The sequence below is a fragment of the Trichomycterus rosablanca genome, chromosome 24 (genome assembly GCF_030014385.1).
Source record: "Trichomycterus rosablanca isolate fTriRos1 chromosome 24, fTriRos1.hap1, whole genome shotgun sequence".
Classification (NCBI taxonomy): Eukaryota; Metazoa; Chordata; class Actinopteri; order Siluriformes; family Trichomycteridae; genus Trichomycterus; species Trichomycterus rosablanca.
In genome coordinates this window covers 14349331-14370091 of record NC_086011.1, presented here as the reverse complement: position 1 = coordinate 14370091, position 20761 = coordinate 14349331, and the positions used below count along the sequence as shown (strand labels likewise).

Genomic DNA, 20761 nt, shown 5'->3' with positions numbered 1-20761 from the left:
AAAGGTCACTGGTCACTGCCAGGTTGGCACTGTTGGGCCCTTGAGCAACGCCCTTAACCCTCAATTGCTTAGACAATATATACTGTCACAGTACTGTAAGTCGCTTGGGATAAAAACGTCTGCTAAATGCTGAAAATGTAAATGACAAACTCTGGACATAAAGTAAGTGGAGCATAAAACACTCTCTAAAATACAGCTCTGGTGCACCTAGACTAAGATTATTCTGTTTCTATTTCACATGCTATATTCTAATATTTCAGTATTTAAATGTGTAAACGAAGTCCGGGGTGTGTTGCACCCAGTGATTCTGGAGAGGCCAGACTGGCCACGACCCTGACCCGGATAAAGCTATTATACTATTTGAGTGTAAGTACATTTTGGAGCATTTCTGTGAACATTTGTGCCCATTTGGTCAAAGGTGATGTAGTACAGGAATGCCTGGGTCACAAGTGACATGCCAATTCATCTCAAATGCATTTAAATGGGTTAAGTTCAGGCCTCTGTTTCAGCTCCTCCTGTTAAAGCAGAAAGAACCTTTCCCAAACTGCCACTAAGTCAGAAGCATATTATTATTATCTATCTATCTATCTATCTATCTATCTATCTATCTATCTATCTATCTATCTATCTATATATATATATATATATAAATAATAATATGCTTTAAGTACACAATCAAAGTTTGTGCATACATAATTGCTATTAGGCTATTCCCACATAATTGAATTGAAGACTGTCAACAATAGAATATTGGTCATATTCAACAGCTAATAATGACTTTTGGATTAATTTATTATATATATATATGAGGGAACACCAACAGAAATGCATTTGGTACAGTATAAAAGCGTCCAGGGTGTATCCCACCCTTGTACCCAGTGTTTCACCGCGACTCTGACCAGACCACGAGAACAATCAGAATGAATGAAGACGCACAAAAACTACATACGCCTGTTATACTGTGAAGCGACGACCGAATCCCAAATTACTCATTTTTAATACCAAGTGCACTAGATGTTATGTAGTAGTGATTGTTTCGTACCCTATGTAGTGCACAATGGTAGTGACTACGATGCTATTTGAGACTCACTTTTAAGGTGACTTTTAACGTATCGGGTGACTTCCCATAGTTCTGTGCGCACGTTTAGCGCTAGGTTTGTAGCAGACTCTGGTAAGTCATTCATGTTTTCTAATGCTTGGAAACAAAATAAAGACATTTTGTGTTTCTTACAGTGCAAATAAGAACGCAAAATAATAATAATAATAATAGTGCGTTTGCATTGTGTGTTTATTGCTGTTCAGACGCTAATTCTTAGCACGCTGTAGTTAGCTAACTTGCTAACAGGTTGTAAACTGAATAATAGCTGGTAGCTGGTTAGCTCGAGGTCGCTACATAATACACAAGTACGCACAATGGCTGTGTTAACTCTGCTTTAAGTCTTTTTTATTACAAAGAGACAATAGTTTAACGTTGACTAAAAGGAAAAGTCTGCGTTTTGGTTTACGGACTAATTTAGCTAGCTTATTAGCACTATGCGCCGTGCAGTGTTGGGCTTGGAGATGTGACGTCACACCCTAGTTGGTTGCCATATGCCCAGCATCAGTATCAGCAACAACTAATTACTAAACAGTGGAACACCTTTAACCCATGCACCCTCACCCGGGTATTTACAGGCACTTTACTACACCAGTGTCGTGCATTTATGCACCCCAGAGCTGAAATGTCAAATAGACTGAGCAACTTGCTGGTCCAGACTTACAATAAACATTTAAACACTATGTTAAAGAGGCATTATTGTCATTCCATCCATACAGAAGTGCCTGCTATAAAGAAATCTCATTTGTATATGATTATAATGCATCATAAACATCTTAGGGCTACGCTTAGGATATATAAAGTGCAAACAATGCAATAAAGATACAACCAGGACAATAGACGGGCAGCACAGTGGCGCTGTGGGTAGCACTGATGACCCGTGTCTGCGTGGGTTTCCTTCGGGCGCTCCGGTTTCTTCCCACAGTCCAAAGACATGCAAGTAAGGTAAATTGGAGATACAAAATTGCCCATGGCTGTGTTTGACATTAAACTTGTGAACTGGTGATGAATATTGTGTTACGAGTAACTACCGTTTCTGTCATGAATTGTTTAAAACATGACGCTCAGGTGGCGCAGCGGTAAAACACGCGCTGTTCACCAGAGCTGAGATCTCGAATACATCGTATCGCCTTGCCGGCTGAGTGGCTACATGAACAACGATTGACCGGTTGTTCAGATGAGGGGCGGGACTAAAGCCGGGTGGGGACTCTCTCTCAGACTAGTGTGACACGGAGATGGGGAAGGAGTGCGGTAGAGGGTGTGGCTCTCCCTGCACAGCGCTGTACCGCACTGCGCTCGTCAAGTGTAGGTGATAAGATGTTCGATTGCTGTGCACGTTTCGGAGGGGGCGTGGAGCTGCCTCGTCCTCCCCAATCAGGAGCAGGGACCAGCATTAGTGAGAGGATGATTGATGGGTAGAAATTGGATGCTCTAAAGTGGGAGAAAAAGGAAAAAAAAAAAAACATGATGTTAAAATCCTAATAAATAAGTAAACTGGACAGTAGACAGTAAACACAAGATTTTTGCACGGTACAGCACAAGGAATGATTCCTTTCAGCTGCTCTGGTTAAGGGTCGCCACATCAGATCATTGGTCCGCAGTTTTTACCCTGGATACCCTTCCTGACGCAGCCCCTCTGTTTATCTGGGCTTGGGACTGGCACTAAGGGTTCACTGCTGTGACGTGTCCTCCCAATGACTAGGTTCACACAACACCATGCGCCTTCTGTATTTGTGAGCCTAGGTACTGCTCTTACCATTATGCCAAGGGATTCACAGAACCTTTTTTCAGAACCAGAATGAGTCCACCTGCCATTTATAGATAGCCAGATTAGCCAAAGAAAGTAATCTGCCAGACAGGGAGAATGCGTATTCTATTTGCCATAACTGTGCAATAATCCTGTTTAACACATTTCATTTACTTTCCTTGCAAGTCACAAAGATGTATCGACCTAAACCCACTCTGAAAGACAGACAGCATCTGTACAAGCTGATCATCAGCCAGCTGCTCTACGATGGCTATACTAACATTGCCAACAGCCTCATCAGTGAAGTGAAACCACAGAGTGTGGTGTCTCCATCTGAGCAGCTCATGCAACTCACCAAAATTGGTAAGATTAAGCACTAATTATGGGGTTTCTAGTGGTTACAAAAACAAATAAACTAGTTTGTTTACTTGACTACAGTCTCCCATCCATACACATACATTTAATTCTGCACATATATATATATACAGGGGTTGGACAAAATAACTGAAACACCTGGTTTTAGACCACAATAATTTATTAGTATGGTGTAGGGCCTCCTTTTGCGGCCAATACAGCATCAATTCGTCTTGGAAATGACATATACAAGTCCTGCACAGTGGTCAGAGGGATTTTAAGCCATTCTTCTTGCAGGATAGTGGCCAGGTCACTACGTGATGCTGGTGGAGGAAAACGTTTCCTGACTCGCTTCTCCAAAACACCCCAAAGTGGCTCAATAATATTTAGATCTGGTGACTGTGCAGGCCATGGGAGATGTTCAACTTCACTTTCATGTTCATCAAACCAATCTTTCACCAGTCTTGCTGTGTGTATTGGTGCATTGTCATCCTGATACACGGCACCGCCATTGGATGCACATGGTCCTCCAGAATGGTTCGGTAGTCCTTGGCAGTGACGCGCCCATCTAGCACAAGTATTGGGCCAAGGGAATGCCATGATATGGCAGCCCAAACCATCACTGATCCACCCCCATGCTTCACTCTGGGCATGCAACAGTCTGGGTGGTACGCTTCTTTGGGGCTTCTCCACACCGTAACTCTCCCGGATGTGGGGAAAACAGTAAAGGTGGACTCATCAGAGAACAATACATGTTTCACATTGTCCACAGCCCAAGATTTGCGCTCCTTGCACCATTGAAACCGACGTTTGGCATTGGCACGAGTGACCAAAGGTTTGGCTATAGCAGCCCGGCCGTGTATATTGACCCTGTGGAGCTCCCGACGGACAGTTCTGGTGGAAACAGGAGAGTTGAGGTGCACATTTAATTCTGCCGTGATTTGGGCAGCTGTGGTTTTATGTTTTTTGGATACAATCCGGGTTAGCACCCGAACATCCCTTTCAGACAGCTTCCTCTTGCGTCCACAGTTAATCCTGTTGGATGTGGTTTGTCCTTCTTGGTGGTATGCTGACATTACCCTGGATACCGTGGCTCTTGATACATCACAAAGACTTGCTGTCTTGGTCACAGATGCGCCAGCAAGACGTGCACCAACAATTTGTCCTCTTTTGAACTCTGGTATGTCACCCATAATGTTGTGTGCATTGCAATATTTTGAGCAAAACTGTGCTCTTACCCTGCTAATTGAACCTTCACACTCTGCTCTTACTGGTGCAATGTGCAATTAATGAAGATTGGCCACCAGACTGGTCCAATTTAGCCATGAAACCTCCCACACTACAATGACAGGTGTTTCAGTTATTTTGTCCAACCCCTGTATATATACACACACACACACACACACACACACACATACATATATATATACAGTGTATCACAAAAGTGAGTACACCCCTCACATTTCTGCAGATATTTAAGTATATCTTTTCATGGGACAACACTGGCAAAATGACACTGACACAATGAAAAGTAGTCTGTGTGCAGCTTATATAACAGTGTAAATTTATTCTTCCCTCAAAATAACTCAATATACAGCCATTAATGTCTAAACCACCGGCAACAAAAGTGAGTACACCCCTAAGAGACTACACCCCTAAATGTCCAAATTGAGCACTGCTTGTCATTTTCCCTCCAAAATGTCATGTGATTTGTTAGTGTTACTAGGTCTCAGGTGTGCATAGGGAGCAGGTGTGTTCAATTTTGTAGTACAGCTCTCACACTCTCTCATACTGGTCACTGAAAGTTCCAATATGGCACCTCATGGCAAAGAACTCTCTGAGGATCTTAAAAGACGAATTGTTGCGCTACATGAAGATGGCCAAGGCTACAAGAAGATTGCCAACACCCTGAAACTGAGCTGCAGCACAGTGGCCAAGATCATCCAGCGTTTTAAAAGAGCAGGGTCCACTCAGAACAGACTTCGCGTTGGTCGTCCAAAGAAGCTGAGTGCACGTGCTCAGCGTCACATCCAACTGCTGTCTTTGAAAGATAGGCGCAGGAGTGCTGTCAGCATTGCTGCAGAGATTGAAAAGGTGGGGGGTCAGCCTGTCAGTGCTCAGACCATACGCCGCACACTACATCAAATTGGTCTGCATGGCTGTCACCCCAGAAGGAAGCCTCTTCTGAAGTCTCTACACAAGAAAGCCTGCAAACAGTTTGCTGAAGACATGTCAACAAAGGACATGGATTACTGGAACCATGTCCTATGGTCTGATGAGACCAAGATTAATTTGTTTGGTTCAGATGGTCTCAAGCATGTGTGGCGGCAATCAGGTGAGGAGTACAAAGATAAGTGTGTCATGCCTACAGTCAAGCATGGTGCTGGGAATGCCATGGTCTGGGGCTGCATGAGTGCAGCAGGTGTTGGGGAGTTACATTTCATTGAGGGACACATGAACTCCAATATGTACTGTGAAATACTGAAGCAGAGCATGATCCCCTACCTCCGGAAACTGGGTCGCAGGGCAGTGTTCCAGCATGATAATGACCCCAAACACACCTCTAAGACGACCACTGCTTTAATGAAGAGGCTGAACGTAAAGGTGATGGACTGGCCAAGCATGTCTCCAGACCTAAACCCAATAGAACATCTTTGGGGCATCCTCAAGCGGAAGGTGGAGGAGCGCAAAGTCTCGAATATCCGCCAGCTCCGTGATGTCGTCATGGAGGAGTGGAAAAGCATTCCAGTGGCAACCTGTGAAGCTCTGGTAAACTCCATGCCCAGGAGAGTTAAGGCAGTTCTGGGAAATAATGGTGGCCACACAAAATATTGACACTTCAGGAACTTTCACTAAGGGGTGTACTCACTTTTGTTGCCAGTGGTTTAGACATTAATGGCTGTATATTGAGTTATTTTGAGGGAAGAATAAATTTACACTGTTATATAAGCTGCACACAGACTACTTTTCATTGTGTCAAAGTGTCATTTTGTCAGTGTTGTCCCATGAAAAGATATACTTAAATATCTGCAGAAATGTGAGGGGTGTACTCACTTTTGTGATACACTGTATATAAACACACTGATCAGCCATAACGTTAAAACCACATCCTTGTTTTTACACTCACTGTCTATTTTATCAGTTCCACTTACCATATAGAAGCACTTTGTAGTTCTACAATTACTGACTGTAGTCCATCTGTTTCTCTGCATGCTTTGTTAGCCCCCTTTCAGTGAGGTCCATCAGCTTTGCTGTGTCTTATCCACTCATACCAGCACAACACACACTAACACACCACCACCATGTCAGTGTCACTACAGTGCTGAGAATGATCCACCACCTAAATAATACCTGCTCTGTAGTGGTCCTGTGGGGGTCCTGACCATTGAAGAACAGCATGGAAGCGGGCTAACGATGCATGCAGAGAAACACATGGACTACAGTCAGTTATTGTAGAACTACAAAGTGCTTCTATATGGTAAGTGGAGCTGATAAAATGGACAGTGAGTGTAGAAACAAGGTGGTTTTAATGTTACGGCTGATCAGTGTATATTATATACTATTATATAATATAGTGATAGCTCAGTGGTTAAGGTACTGCACTAGTAAACAGAAGGTTCAAGCCCCGTCACCACCAAGTTGCCACTGTTGGGTCTTTGAGCAAGACCCTTAACCCTCAATTGCTCATCGTGTTTCGCTCACTGTGTAAGTCGCTTTGGATAAAAGCGTCTGCTAAATGCTGAAAATGATATATTTATATCATTATATATATATATTTATATATATATATATATATATATATATATATATATATATATATATATATATATATATATATACAGTGTATCACAAAAGTGAGTACACCCCTCACATTTCTGCAGATATTTAAGTATATCTTTTCATGGGACAACACTGACAAAATGACACTTTGACACAATGAAAAGTAGTCTGTGTGCAGCTTATATAACAGTGTAAATTTATTCTTCCCTCAAAATAACTCAATATACAGCCATTAATGTCTAAACCACCGGCAACAAAAGTGAGTACACCCCTAAGAGACTACACCCCTAAATGTCCAAATTGAGCACTGCTTGTCATTTTCCCTCCAAAATGTCATGTGATTTGTTAGTGTTACTAGGTCTCAGGTGTGCATAGGGAGCAGGTGTGTTCAATTTAGTAGTACAGCTCTCACACTCTCTCATACTGGTCACTGAAAGTTCCAACATGGCACCTCATGGCAAAGAACTCTCTGAGGATCTTAAAAGATGAATTGTTGCACTACATGAAGATGGCCAAGGCTACAAGAAGATTGCCAACACCCTGAAACTGAGCTGCAGCACAGTGGCCAAGATCATCCAGCGTTTTAAAAGAGCAGGGTCCACTCAGAACAGACCTCGCGTTGGTCGTCCAAAGAAGCTGAGTGCACGTGCTCAGCGTCACATCCAACTGCTGTCTTTGAAAGATAGGCGCAGGAGTGCTGTCAGCATTGCTGCAGAGATTGAAAAGGTGGGGGGTCAGCCTGTCAGTGCTCAGACCATACGCCACACACTACATCAAATTGGTCTGCATGGCTGTCACCCCAGAAGGAAGCCTCTTCTGAAGTCTCTACACAAGAAAGCCCGCAAACAGTTTGCTGAAGACATGTCAACAAAGGACATGGATTACTGGAACCATGTCCTATGGTCTGATGAGACCAAAATTAATTTGTTTGGTTCAGATGGTCTCAAGCATGTGTGGCGGCAATCAGGTGAGGAGTACAAAGATAAGTGTGTCATGCCTACAGTCAAGCATGGTGGTGGGAATGCCATGGTCTGGGGCTGCATGAGTGCAGCAGGTGTTGGGGAGTTACATTTCATTGAGGGACACATGAACTCCAATATGTACTGTGAAATACTGAAGCAGAGCATGATCCCCTCCCTCCGGAAACTGGGTCGCAGGGCAGTGTTCCAGCATGATAATGACCCCAAACACACCTCTAAGACGACCACTGCTTTATTGAAGAGGCTGAGGGTAAAGGTGATGGACTGGCCAAGTGTGTCTCCAGACCTAAACCCAATAGAACATCTTTGGGGCATCCTCAAGCGGAAGGTGGAGGAGCGCAAAGTCTCGAATATCCGCCAGCTCCGTGATGTCGTGGAAAAGCATTCCAGTGCAACCTGTGAAGCTCTGGTAAACTCCATGCCCAGGAGAGTTAAGGCAGTTCTGGGAAATAATGGTGGCCACACAAAATATTGACACTTCAGGAACTTTCACTAAGGGGTGTACTCACTTTTGTTGCCGGTGGTTTAGACATTAATGGCTGTATATTTAGTTATTTTGAGGGAAGAATAAATTTACACTGTTATATAAGCTGCACACAGACTACTTTTCATTGTGTCAAAGTGTCATTTTGTCAGTGTTGTCCCATGAAAAGATATACTTAAATATCTGCAGAAATGTGAGGGGTGTACTCACTTTTGTGATACACTGTATATATACAGTATATATATATTATAATGTTGTTCCAATATATGAATCATATTTTACTAAATGACAAGTTATAAATGACAAGTCTATGAAGAGCCATTATTATTCTCTCTTTTGTCCGTAGCTGTGAATTAAAATCATGATTTTTGTCTTCTAGTCGGTTGTTGACTATGATTTGTGGGCCTGCAGGAATAGAGAACGATGACAGTGCGGTGCAGTATGCCATCGGGCGCTCAGACACGGTGGCTCCTGGTGTTGGCATCGACCTGGAGTTCGACGCTGACGTGCAAACCATGTCTCCAGAGGCCTCGGAGTACGAGACGTGTTACGTGACGTCCCACAAGGGCCCATGCCGCGTGGCCACGTACAGCCGGGACGGGCAGCTTATCGCCACCGGCTCTGCAGACGCCTCCATCAAAATCCTGGACACGGAGCGCATGCTGGCCAAGAGCGCCATGCCGCTAGAGGTTAGCATTATTAGAGCTTTACTGTCTGTTGCTGAATGGGATTTTAAGAATGTAGAATGTAAAAGTATGTAGACACTCATTGCTAAAAGGTGAATAAAGTATATAAGTATTCCTGTACTAGCATTCTGTGCCCCTTATAAACAAAGCAGGGCCATTAAAGACAAGGTGGATTGAGTGGTGTGAAGGACCTCCAACCACATGCACATAGCCCTGAGCTTTACCCCACTGAACACCTTTGGGATGAATTGGAACAGCGATTTGTGAGCCCGCCCTTCATGTCAGCATCAGGTCTTGTCCTCACGAGCTCTTTTGTCTGTATGTGCACAAAATCCCACAGACATGCTCCAAAACCTTGTGGAAAGCCATTCCAAGTGGAAGGAGGCTTTATAAACACTAAAGGGTGGGAAAGGGAGTGGGTGTGGGCATCACAGTTTAGGAATAATGGCGGCACGGTGGGTAGCACCGTCACCTCACAGCAAGAGGGTCCTGGGTTCGATCCCCAGGCGGGGCGGTCCCGGTCCTTTCTGTGCGGAGTTTGCATGTTCTCCCCGTGTCTGTGTGGGTTTCCTCCGGGAGTCCAAAAACATGCAGTCAGGTTAATCGGAGACACTGGATTGTCCTATAGCTGAATGTGTGTGTGTCTGCCCTGCGATGGACAGGTGCCCCGTCCAGGGTGTTACTGTGTGCCTTGCGCCCATTGAAAGGCTCCAGCACAACCCCCTACCCCCACGACCCCAATTGGATAAGCAGTTAAGAGAGTGTGTGTGTATGCGTGTCTGCCCTGCGATAGACTGGCGTTCCTTCTAGGGTGTTACTGTGTGTCTTGCGCCCATTGAAAAGCTGGAATAGGCTCCAGCACCACAACCCCCGCTTCCCCCACGACCCTAATTGGATAAGCAGTTAAGAGAGTGTGTGTGTATGCGTGTCTGCCCTGCGATGGACTGGCGTCCCGTCCAGGGTGTTACTGTGTGCCTTGCGCCCATTGAAAGGCTCCAGCACAACCCACCCTTCCCTCACGACCCTAATTTGATAAGCAGTTAAGAGAGAGTGTGTGTGTGAGTGTGTGTCTGCCCTGCGATGGTCAGGTGCCCCGTCCAGGGTGTTACCGTGTGCCTTGCGCCCTATGAAAAGCTGGAATAGGCTGTACGTATGTCACTATAAGGATAATGCTGTAGAGTACAGATGGATGTAGTCATTTCAGGCTCGTAATTGTGACTCCTCCAGGTGATGATGAACGAGACGGCGCAGCAGAACATGGAGAACCACCCAGTCATCCGTACCCTGTACGACCATGTGGACGAGGTCACCTGCCTGGCCTTCCACCCCAGCGAGCAGATCCTGGCCTCGGGATCCCGTGATTACACCCTCAAGCTGTTCGACTACTCCAAGCCCTCCGCCAAAAGAGCTTTCAAACACATTCAGGTACCACAAGTGTCCCGCATTCGTCAGAGAGCCTCGATCGTCTTTTTTACGCTTGTCCAGTAGAGCAGTAGCGTTGAAACGTACTCCTTTTCCTCTTCAGGAAGCAGAAATGCTACGTTCCATCTCATTCCACCCGTCCGGAGATTTCTTGCTGGTGGGCACTCAGCACCCGACGCTGCGCCTCTACGACGTCAACACGTTCCAGTGCTTCGTGTCGTGCAACCCGCTGGACCAGCACACGGACTCCATCTGCAGCGTCGGCTACAACCCCAGCGCCAACACCTACGTCACGTGCAGCAAGGACGGCAGCATCAAGCTGTGGGACGGCATCTCCAACCGCTGCGTGACCACCTTCGAGAAGGCTCACGACGGCGCCGAGGTGTGCTCAGCAGTCTTCTCGAAGAACTCGAAATACATCCTGTCCTGCGGTAAAGACTCGGTGGCCAAGTTGTGGGAGATCTCCACGGGACGCTCGCTGGTCCAGTACACAGGTCAGAATTCTTCTTTTTGGACTATCGTTTATTTCTTTTTACTTAGCCGATCGTAACGTGCGGGTCATGGCGAGAACTGGAAAGAGTGCCGCAAGAATTGAGAGTCAATCCGATTTGCAGGATGCATAAGCAGGGTAGAACAATACTGTGGCTAAAAAGGCAACACAATTGTAATGGGAAAATCACAGATACCCCTTTTCCACCAAAAAAAACCATGGTTCTTGAACTGGTTCTGTTCGGGTCTCTCTGAACCTTTTGAGAACCAAGCAGCGTCATCATCGGTGGGCGTTACTTACTAAAAGTTAAGAGCAGCAGTAATAACATGACGGAGCGTGTGGATTATGTGCGAGCATTTGTGCTGCTGTTACAGATGTTTGTTTTTATGTAAAAAGCATCGATCTAACTATCGGTGATAAGAAGACGTGACTTGTTTGTCTCAGTTGTTGTTTTCTTTAGTTTATTGACGTGAGAAGAGTTTTGCGCTTCGCTTTCACCGCGACTCTCGGCGTAAATAGCCGATTTGCTTAAGCGCCACAACACGAGCAAACATCTGTGTGAAATAAACCTCAGATCTGTATCTGTGTTTAACTGGATTTACTTCACGTGTGTTCATGCAGCTCGCGGAGTTGAAAAAGCTTCACGCTTTATCTTCACGTTAAGCGTTTTCCGTTCTGTCCGGGTCACTTTTGTCTCGTGATATCACACGATTCACCTTTTTAAAGGCGCTTTGAAAATATCAGAGGCAAACTGGCTCGAAATGTGATCAGGTGAACTTTAAAAGATAAAAGTGCGGCATTACGCTCCATACGAGACTCCAGCGGACGCCGTTGTTGCCAACGCGCTATGCTGTACGACATGACACGCCCACTGACGGACGTCACGGTTCGGGCTGAAAAACCAAGTATTCTGTGGTGCCAGATTGGCCCGCTAGTTCGCTGTCTGGAACCTCGGCCGGCTATTGCACACGTGTCGGAGGGGGCGTGTCCTCAGTCAGCAGTGGGGATCAGCATCAGTAGAGAGGGAGCGTAATCGGATACGACTAGATTGGGTGGGAATAGATTGCCAACAGAGGAGCTGGTAAATCTGTTATATCTGCAAGCTGTAGCCTAGTGGTTAAGGTACTGGACTAGTAATCAGAGGGTCACTGGTTCTGCAGGTTGCTGCTGTTAACCCTCAATTGCTCAGATTGTATACTGTACCTGTACTGTAAGTCACTTTGGATAAAGGTGTCTGCTAAATGCTAAAAATGTAAATGTGATATATAGTGGTGTTGATTAACACTCAACAAGGTACAAGGGACTGTTAGGAGGAACCAACACATCACGTCTGTCAGACAAGGCAGGAGGATGTGATTCTGTAACTGTGTTCTTAGTATTAAAAACATGTAAAAATGTAATGTCCTTATTATTATTAATTTCCTCATTTATTTTAAATCATGTGGCTTCTTTTTTGTGCGTCATATCTCCTCGTTCCCAATTTACCAGGCCACTTTTCAACCTTCTAAGCTTCGGCAGGCGTTTATGTGACACCAGCATGACGAGGCTTGATAAATACCAGTCCTGGTGTCCTGTGGTTCTCATCTCTGTCCCTGTCCCTAATCGCTGTTCTTTTTAGGTGCGGGACTGAGCGGCCGTCAGACGCATCGTACGCAGTGCGTCTTCAACCACACAGAGGACTATGTCCTGCTGCCGGATGAGCGCACGGTCAGCTTGTGCTGCTGGGACTCGCGGTCCGCCGAGCGGAAGAACCTGCTCTCGCTCGGCCACAACAACATAGTGCGCTGCATCGTTCACTCGCCCACCAACCCGGGCTTCATGACGTGCAGCGACGACTTCCGCGCCCGCTTCTGGTACCGCCGCACCACCACGGACTGAGCGGGCAGTAGGAAGTATGTGATGCAGTGATGTGTGTGTGTGTGTGTGTGGGGAAATAGAGCTTCAAGGTTCGACCCCGTTCGTACGATTCGTTTGAACTTGGAAGTGGTGCAGATCTCGGAGGTGTTGTGTCTGGACTTTACCTCTAGAGAGCGCTGTTTCGCTGTGAGAAATTTGCAGAGGAAGCTTATCGAGCTTGAGCTTTAATTGCTGTGAGTTAATGTAAGGAGAATGAAGTTCCAGCCTCTGGTATGCCACAAACGACGTGGATAGTTGTCAGAGTTACTAATGAATCTGTTGTATTGGTTTAATTCTGCTTTTTTATACATATGTAGAAAAATAAAACAATGAAATGTTTCAGTTGGAAATTCAATATTCTTAGCCGACATGTAGAACTGTTATCACTTTTTAAGTCGCCACAGTCGCCTCTGTCACCACAACCACCGGCATGTCCTCCCTCACCACATCATTAACCTCCACTTTGGCCTTTTTGTCCAGTGGCTCAATTTTCAGCACCCTACTCCCAATATGTCTCTCATCCTTCCTCTGCACATCAATCTCTCCTTTCTAACTTTGTCTCCTACCTGCTCTGTCCATCTAATAAACTCGTCCCAAATCTCGTCCATCCTGACAAGAATGGCATCATATTTCTCTCCTTTAACTTTTACCACCTTTAATTCTCTTGTAAACAATTACAGGCTCTTCAAAATCATCAGACATCGTCTAGTTCACACTGCGATCAGCATCTCCTGAACACACTCGCCGGACACCCAGGCAGAGAGCGATCTTCTTACAGACTTTGGCTGTAGACGAGGTTTCACCATGAACCCTGATGTTGTGAAATGTCCTGCTGCATCATAAACTATAATAATAATAATAATAATACATTTTATTTATATAGCGCTTTCCAAGATACTCAGACGCTTTACATTTTACATAAAAAGCAAGTAATCATAACAACACGAAAACGTGCAAATCGTAGTACAAAATTCACACGCCACATTAATCAGCACTATGACCAAGCTTCCCATTTTAAACAATTTTGCAATACGTGTAAATAAATACAAGAGAATGGGTGATGCACCAGTATGAGAATTCAAAATTTGACATTCACTTGCAAGCTTGGGATTCCAAGCAATTTAGCAAATAGAACACAGTCCAGTTCTTTGTCCAGGCGTCTAAGAACAACTTTCTAAAACTTTCTAACAAGCTGCTGGATGAAAGTAAGTGCATAGTAGTTAGGGTTATAGCCTGCTGTACTAATTGAACCAGTGAATAATAATAATAATAATAATACATTTTATTTATATAGCGCTTTTCAAGATACTCAAAGACGCTTTACATAAGACAAATAATCAAAACAAATACGTACATACACCATACAAATCATAGTACAAAATCAAAATAGAACATCAAGAATAATTAAGATATAAACAAAGAGAGCAGCATAAGACAGTTCATTAAAAATTAGCTAAATTATGAGAGAGAACAACAAATATAGAACAATTTCTTAAAATTAGACAGAAACAGGACAGATTTACATGCAATCAGGAAACTGAAAACTTTACAAGTTTTAGGATCTAGGACTTCACATTTCTGTCGTGATCTAAGTATAAAAACTATTAAAAAGAATAGCAAAAATAAAAGCATTTATTTCGTGTTGTTACAAGTTAAATGCCATTTTGAATATATGAGTTTTGAGAAGTGACTTGAATTTGGACAGGTCAGGACAATCTCGTAGGTGTTTGGGGAGAGCATTCCATAAAGATGGAGCAGCTATGGAAAAGGCCCTGTCACCCCAGGTCCGGTGCTTGGTCCTAGAGGGTATGGACAGTAGGTTAGCCTCAGAAGAGCGAAGGCTACGGGAGGGAATGTGCTGATGGAGCAGGTCGGTGAGGTAGGATGGGGCCTGATTATGGAGAGCTTTGTGAGTGAATAGAAGAATTTTGAATTGAATGCGTTGAGCAACGGGAAGCCAATGAAGTTTTTGGAGAACAGGTGTAATATGATCACGGGAGCGAGTATGAGTAAGGAGGCGAGCAGCTGAATTCTGGATATACTGAAGTTTTTTTAGTATTTTGTTAGATGTACCATAAAGGATGCTATTGCAACAGTTGAATAACCAGTATATTAATAACTATAACTACAGTTATACTACTATTGCAACAGTTGAATAACCAGTTATAATTAATAACCAGTATACCAGAATATTGAATAACCAGTTTTGTCCGATTCCTGGATTGAAGGCACATTTTTAAATCGATCTGAGCCGAAGGTCACAAACGTCTTGATTTCTTAAGCTAGATTTGGTGCTTGTTTAATGGCCATGTGACTATTGTATTAATGGATTTGTTTTTTTCAGCCAGAAGGGCTAGCTGATTTGCCTAACCCAAACCCAAACCAGCCAACCTGGATCGGACACCTGCTGCTATCTACTCATAATATAACAAATTGTAAATTTTTAAATATATTATAATATTAAATAAGTACAAGCCACTAGTCTATTCACTGACTCTGACAGGCTTATCCAACTAGGGTCGCGGGGGGGTGCTGAAGCCTATCCCAGCTTTTCAATGGGCGCCAGGCACACAGTAAACACCCTGGACGGGGCGCCAGTCCATCGCAGGGCAGACACACACACATATATACACCCATTTACCTACAGGGTAATTCAGTGTCTCCAATAACCTTTGACTGCTTGTTTTTGAACTGTGGGAGGAAACCCATACAGACATGGGGAGAACATGCAAACTCCGCACGGAAAGGACCCGGACCGCCCCGCCTGGGGATCGAACCCGGGACCTTTTTGCTGTGAGGCCACAGTGCTATGCACCGAGCCACCGTGCCGCCCATGGTCTATTCAGTGTAGTTAAAATGTTTATATATTTATATATGTATGCAGCATTTCAATCCATTTTTATCAACCACTTTATTCCACTTAGGGTCACAGTGGGTCCAGTTCACCTGTAATCACTAATTACAAGGCAAGAATAGCTTGTGGGCAGTGGTGGCTCAGTGGTTAAGGTACAGGGCTAGTGATCCAAAGGTTGCTGGTTCAATTCCCACATCTGCTAGGTTGCCACTGTTGGGCCTTTAATCAAGGCCCTTGACCAATGTATACAGCCACAATTGTAAGTCGCTTTGGATTAAAGCGTCCCATAAATGCCAAAAATGTAAATGTAAATGAATACCCTGGAGAGGACGCCGATCCATCTCAAGGCTTCGGCCACCCTCCTCATGTATGTGTAGTCACCTGGCCGGCTGATAGCGCTGTTTAGGTGTAAACCCAGATCTTAGGAATGGTGGGCTAACCTAATAACCTGCTGCTTCCATACAGCAAAGCGGAATTAGGAGGATAGGATTGAAGAATTAACATTGTAGTGTTATATAGTAAATTGTGCTACACAGTGCGAACGTTATCCTTCTGGTATAGAGTTGAGGTAAAGGTATACAAATCATCCTCACATGGATGTGTCTGACTATATTCAATACAAAAAATGTGGTTAGTTTATTAGCACAGGCTTCTGCAATATATACAGTAAGGGGAAACATGTTAGTTTGCTTCTGTTTTTGTTTAATGAGATTCCAGTGCATTTATTCTTCTTAAATTTGCACGCAACATTAAAACCACCTACTTGTTTCTACACTCACTGTCCATTTTATCAGCTCCACTTTCCATATAGAAGCACTTTGTAGTTCTACAATTACTGACTGTAGTCCATCTATTTCTCTACATACTGGTTTAACCTGCTTTTACCCTGTTCTTCAATGGTCAGGACCACCACAGAGCAGGTATTATTTGGGTGGTGGATCATTCTCAGCACTGCAGTGACCCTGACATGGTGGTGGTGTGTTAGCTTGTGTCCACTAACTGTCCACTCTATTAGACACTCCTACCTAGTTGGTCCACCTTGTAGATGTAAAGTCAGAGACGATCGCTCATCTATTGCTGCTGTTTGACTTGGTCATCTTGTAGACCTTCATCAGTGGTCACAGGACGTTGCCCACAGGGCACTTTTGGCTGGATATTTTTGGTTGGTGGACTATTCTCAGTCCAGCAGTGACAGTGAGGTGTTTAAAAACTCCAGCAGCGCTGCTGTGTCTGATCCACTCGTACCAGCACAACACACACTAACACACCACCACCATGTCAGTGTCGGTGCAGTGCTGAGAATGATCCACCACCTAAATAATACGAGGTCCTGTGGTCCCGATCATCGAAGAACGGGGTGAACTGCAGTTGGACTACAGTTAGTAATTGTAGCACTACAAAGTGCTTCTATATGGTAAGTGGAGCTGATAAAATGGACAGTGAGTGTAGAAACAAGGAGGTGGTTTTAATGTTACGGCTGATCGGTTTTTCTATACAGAGAGCACTCACCGAGCATTCATCTCCCCTCCATGACCTGTGGTCTACTGGTGTGTACTTTCCAAAGCAGGGTTGATCAGCCCGGGTCTGATAAGTAAGCTATATCAGTATACACATGCGGTGCTGTGGTTTTAAATGCTATGCTGATCAGTACTCATGCAGCTGTGACATGAAAGCTGTGTGGGTTTCACCTACTTATTTTAGCTCGCCTGTACCAGTGTTGTGTGCTGTGAGTAAAAGTGTGTCATGGGGACTGCAAGGGAAGCTCAGCTTCCCCTAAAATGTTAAAAATTAAATAGTCAAATATGCACAGTTGTGTTACCATTTCATTGACAAATGCGTTAGAACACGTTCATCTCGAAGACGAGTTCGTTCAGAATCAGCTACTTATCACAAATCGACTGACTCGAACTTCTCATACGTTCCCGGCGCCTCGATGCATTTGCCCGTAAAAGCTGAGCGTCTCTTCACTTCAATGGGGCTGCATGGGAGGGTTTTTTTCATTGCTTCGAAACTTCACTTGCAAGCTTGGGATTCCAAGCAATTTAGCAACTAGAACACATCTGATTAGAACAGCTGTCTGTCTATACTGTTTATTAACCAGTTGTTGTTTTTAATTCCACCTATGTTAAATAAAATTAACATACACTCGTCAGGTAAGGAGGTTCTGATCTTAATGTATCTTCCGATAATAAACATCCTGGAGATCTTACATCTTACCCAAACTTGTATTGTGAGATACCAGTCACTGTGCATTGACGTACATCCAAACATGTAGTTTAAACCGAAGAGTTTTATGTTACTTCCTGTTAGATAAAGTTTGTCATCATCAGCCACGGTGGGAAAAGTCCCAAACCTTAACCAGTGAAGATTTCCTTGTATGTCAGTATCAGCTCAGGGTTATTCTTTAGTGTTGTAAACCATTACAGAACACTTTTACAGTGTAAGACAAGACAAGACGTTCATTAGCATTTGATTATTAAAAAATGAGGCTTTGAGGTACAGTGATGTATCAACAGATTTTAGTTTTTTGTATTCACAAGCTGTTTTTGGCTGTAGCATTGCTTAATAAAAATATTAGATTGGTAAGATTAATAATAGTGGATAAAAATGAGCTTAACTGTGTAGTCGAACTGTTTTGGGTGTTACTGTGCCTTATTATGTTTAGGTACCATATATGTATCTTACATATAAACAATTTAGAGCAATTTTAGATGTAGATGCCGTTCACTTATAAGAACTTTTAAGTGCTTAACATTATATATAATGTTCTTAGATTAAATCCTAGAAGGGTATGAACTTATTCCCATAGCTGCCATGCAAATCTATATTCTAAAGCTGAGAATGTTCCTTTTTTGTTCGTGTTACTCAAAAATACAGTGTAGGTGGTTAAGGTACTGGACTAGTAATCAGAAGGTCACTGGTTCAAGCCCCACCACTGCCAGGTTGCTGCTGTTGGGCCCTTGAGCAAAGCCCTTAACCCTGAATTGCTTAGACTGTATACTGTCACAGTACTGGAACAAATGATGATTGTGTCTCTTGGGTTACATTATAATACAGCTTGTAATATCTATAAAATTAATGTTAAAACCTTTAACAAACGAAGGTCCTGTGGTGCAGTTTGGGTTCTACCTGTGTGTAGTTTGCATGTTCTCCCCGTGTCTGTGTGGGTTTCCACTGAGGGCGCCGGTTTCCAGCCACATTCCAAAGACAAGCGGTTAGGTTAACTGGAGCTGCTAAAATTACTGCGTGTGTGTGTGTGTGTTTGTTTGCCCTGTGATGAACTGGCGATTTCCTACATTTTGGCCAGTTAACTGATCCCACTGTGACCCTAAATAGGATAAAGTGTAGGTTGGTACTTTAAAACACTTGTTTACCCACAAACATTAATAAAAACATTAAAACAAGGCTAGCACACCAGTGCAGAGATTCTGAACTCCTCCATTGCCACGGTTCTGCTAGGGCGGGATGACCGGACTATATGGGTGGGGTGACCGGACTATATGGGTGGGGTCTTCAAATGCTGTGTAAGGACCCTGATTGGCAGATAGAGAGGCGCCTGTGCAGAATGCATAGGTATAAAAGGGTTTAGCTGAGGGCTGCACGCGGGTCAAAGGAGCCGTGAGCAGCAATATACCCACCTCGACTGTAATCAGGGATCCCACAGCAGCGGAAGACAGACTGACTACACTAAAATGGGAGAAAATGCAAAAATAAAATAGAAACAAAACTGGAGCTGCTAAAATTACTCTGTGTGTGTGTATGTGTGTGTGTGTGTGTTTGCACCCTGTAATGAACTGGCGACCTCGCTGGGGTGTTTCCTACATTTTGCTCAGTGAATTTTACCCACCGCGACCCTGAATAGGATAAAGATTACAACCCTTGTTTACCCTTAAACAATCCAGATAAAACATTAAAGCAGGCATAATAATAAAACTTTCCCAAAACATCTGGACAAAATTGTGTGTGTGTATTTCTGTGTGTATTTCATCCCAAGTCTTCCGGAAGTTCCGGGAGTCTCCCACATATACATAGCGGCTCCCTGATGCCCGCAAGTCAGATAAAATCTCCCGGAATCTAGAACGAGCGGCCAAGAGCGCGCACACACGCGCATGCAGGCAACACAGGCTTTTTTTCCCCGATCGCGTATTAAATCTGTTATCTGATATACAATCTAGCGCACTGTGAAGGGAACATAAATCAATTGTCTAATATACTGTTTAGTGCACTAAGTAGGGAACATAAATCTATGATCGAATATACAATTTAGTGCACTGTGTAGGGAACAAAATTAATTATGTAATACACTATCTAGTGCACTATTTAAGGAACACAAATCATCTAGTTATACTTTCTAGTGCACTATGTACTGAACATGAATGCGTTATCTAATACACTATCTAGTGCACTATGTAGGGAACATAAATCCGTGATCTGATATACAATCTAGTGCACTATGTAGGGAACATAAACCAATTGTCTAATTCACTATCTAGTGCACTACATACGAAAACATTAATTCATATATAATATACTATCTAGTGCACTATGTAGGGAACATAAATCTGTTATCTGATATACAATCTAGTGCACTATGTAGGGAAAATAAATCCGTTATCTGATATACAATTTAGTGCACTATGTAGGGAACCTAAATCCGTTAAATAATACGCTACCTAAAGCATTATTTAAAAAACATAAGTCTGTTATCTAGTACACTATCTAGTGCACTAAGTAAGGAACATAAATTCTTTTCTAATATACAATCTAGTGAACTATGTAGGGAACATAAATCTATTATCTTTCACACTATGTAGTGCACATTAATGTGTTTGTGACGCGAACAGTTAGCTTAGTAGCTCAGTTAGCAGCTCCTAAAAGATCTGTGTCCGGGTGGTGTCCGGGTCTGGGGGTACCTCCCTGAAATGAGTTTTTGCAACTTGGGATGTCTGCTGTAATGAACTGGCGACCTGTC

At 43.6% G+C, this 20761-nt stretch overlaps 1 protein-coding gene across 1 annotated transcript; it reads left to right on the top strand.

Annotated features, from left to right (window-relative positions):
* The first annotated feature begins 1142 nt into the window (after positions 1-1142).
* On the top strand, positions 1143-13274 carry cstf1 (cleavage stimulation factor, 3' pre-RNA, subunit 1). The gene is made up of 6 exons (XM_062986588.1): positions 1143-1171; positions 3030-3206; positions 8853-9130; positions 10355-10552; positions 10653-11043; positions 12658-13274. The coding sequence occupies exons 2-6, from the start codon at positions 3038-3040 to the stop codon at positions 12915-12917; spliced, it is 1296 nt and encodes a 431-aa protein (XP_062842658.1). The 5' UTR covers positions 1143-1171; positions 3030-3037; the 3' UTR covers positions 12918-13274.
* Positions 13275-20761: the final 7487 nt, after the last annotated feature.

Coding starts and splice junctions, on each gene's coding strand:
- cstf1 (XM_062986588.1), top strand. CDS start 3,038: ATGTATCGACCTAAACCCACTCTGAAAGACAGACAGCATCTGTACAAG. Junction 3,207..8,852: donor CATGCAACTCACCAAAATTG/GTAAGATTAAGC, acceptor GTGGGCCTGCAG/GAATAGAGAACGATGACAGT. Junction 11,044..12,657: donor CTCGCTGGTCCAGTACACAG/GTCAGAATTCTT, acceptor TGTTCTTTTTAG/GTGCGGGACTGAGCGGCCGT.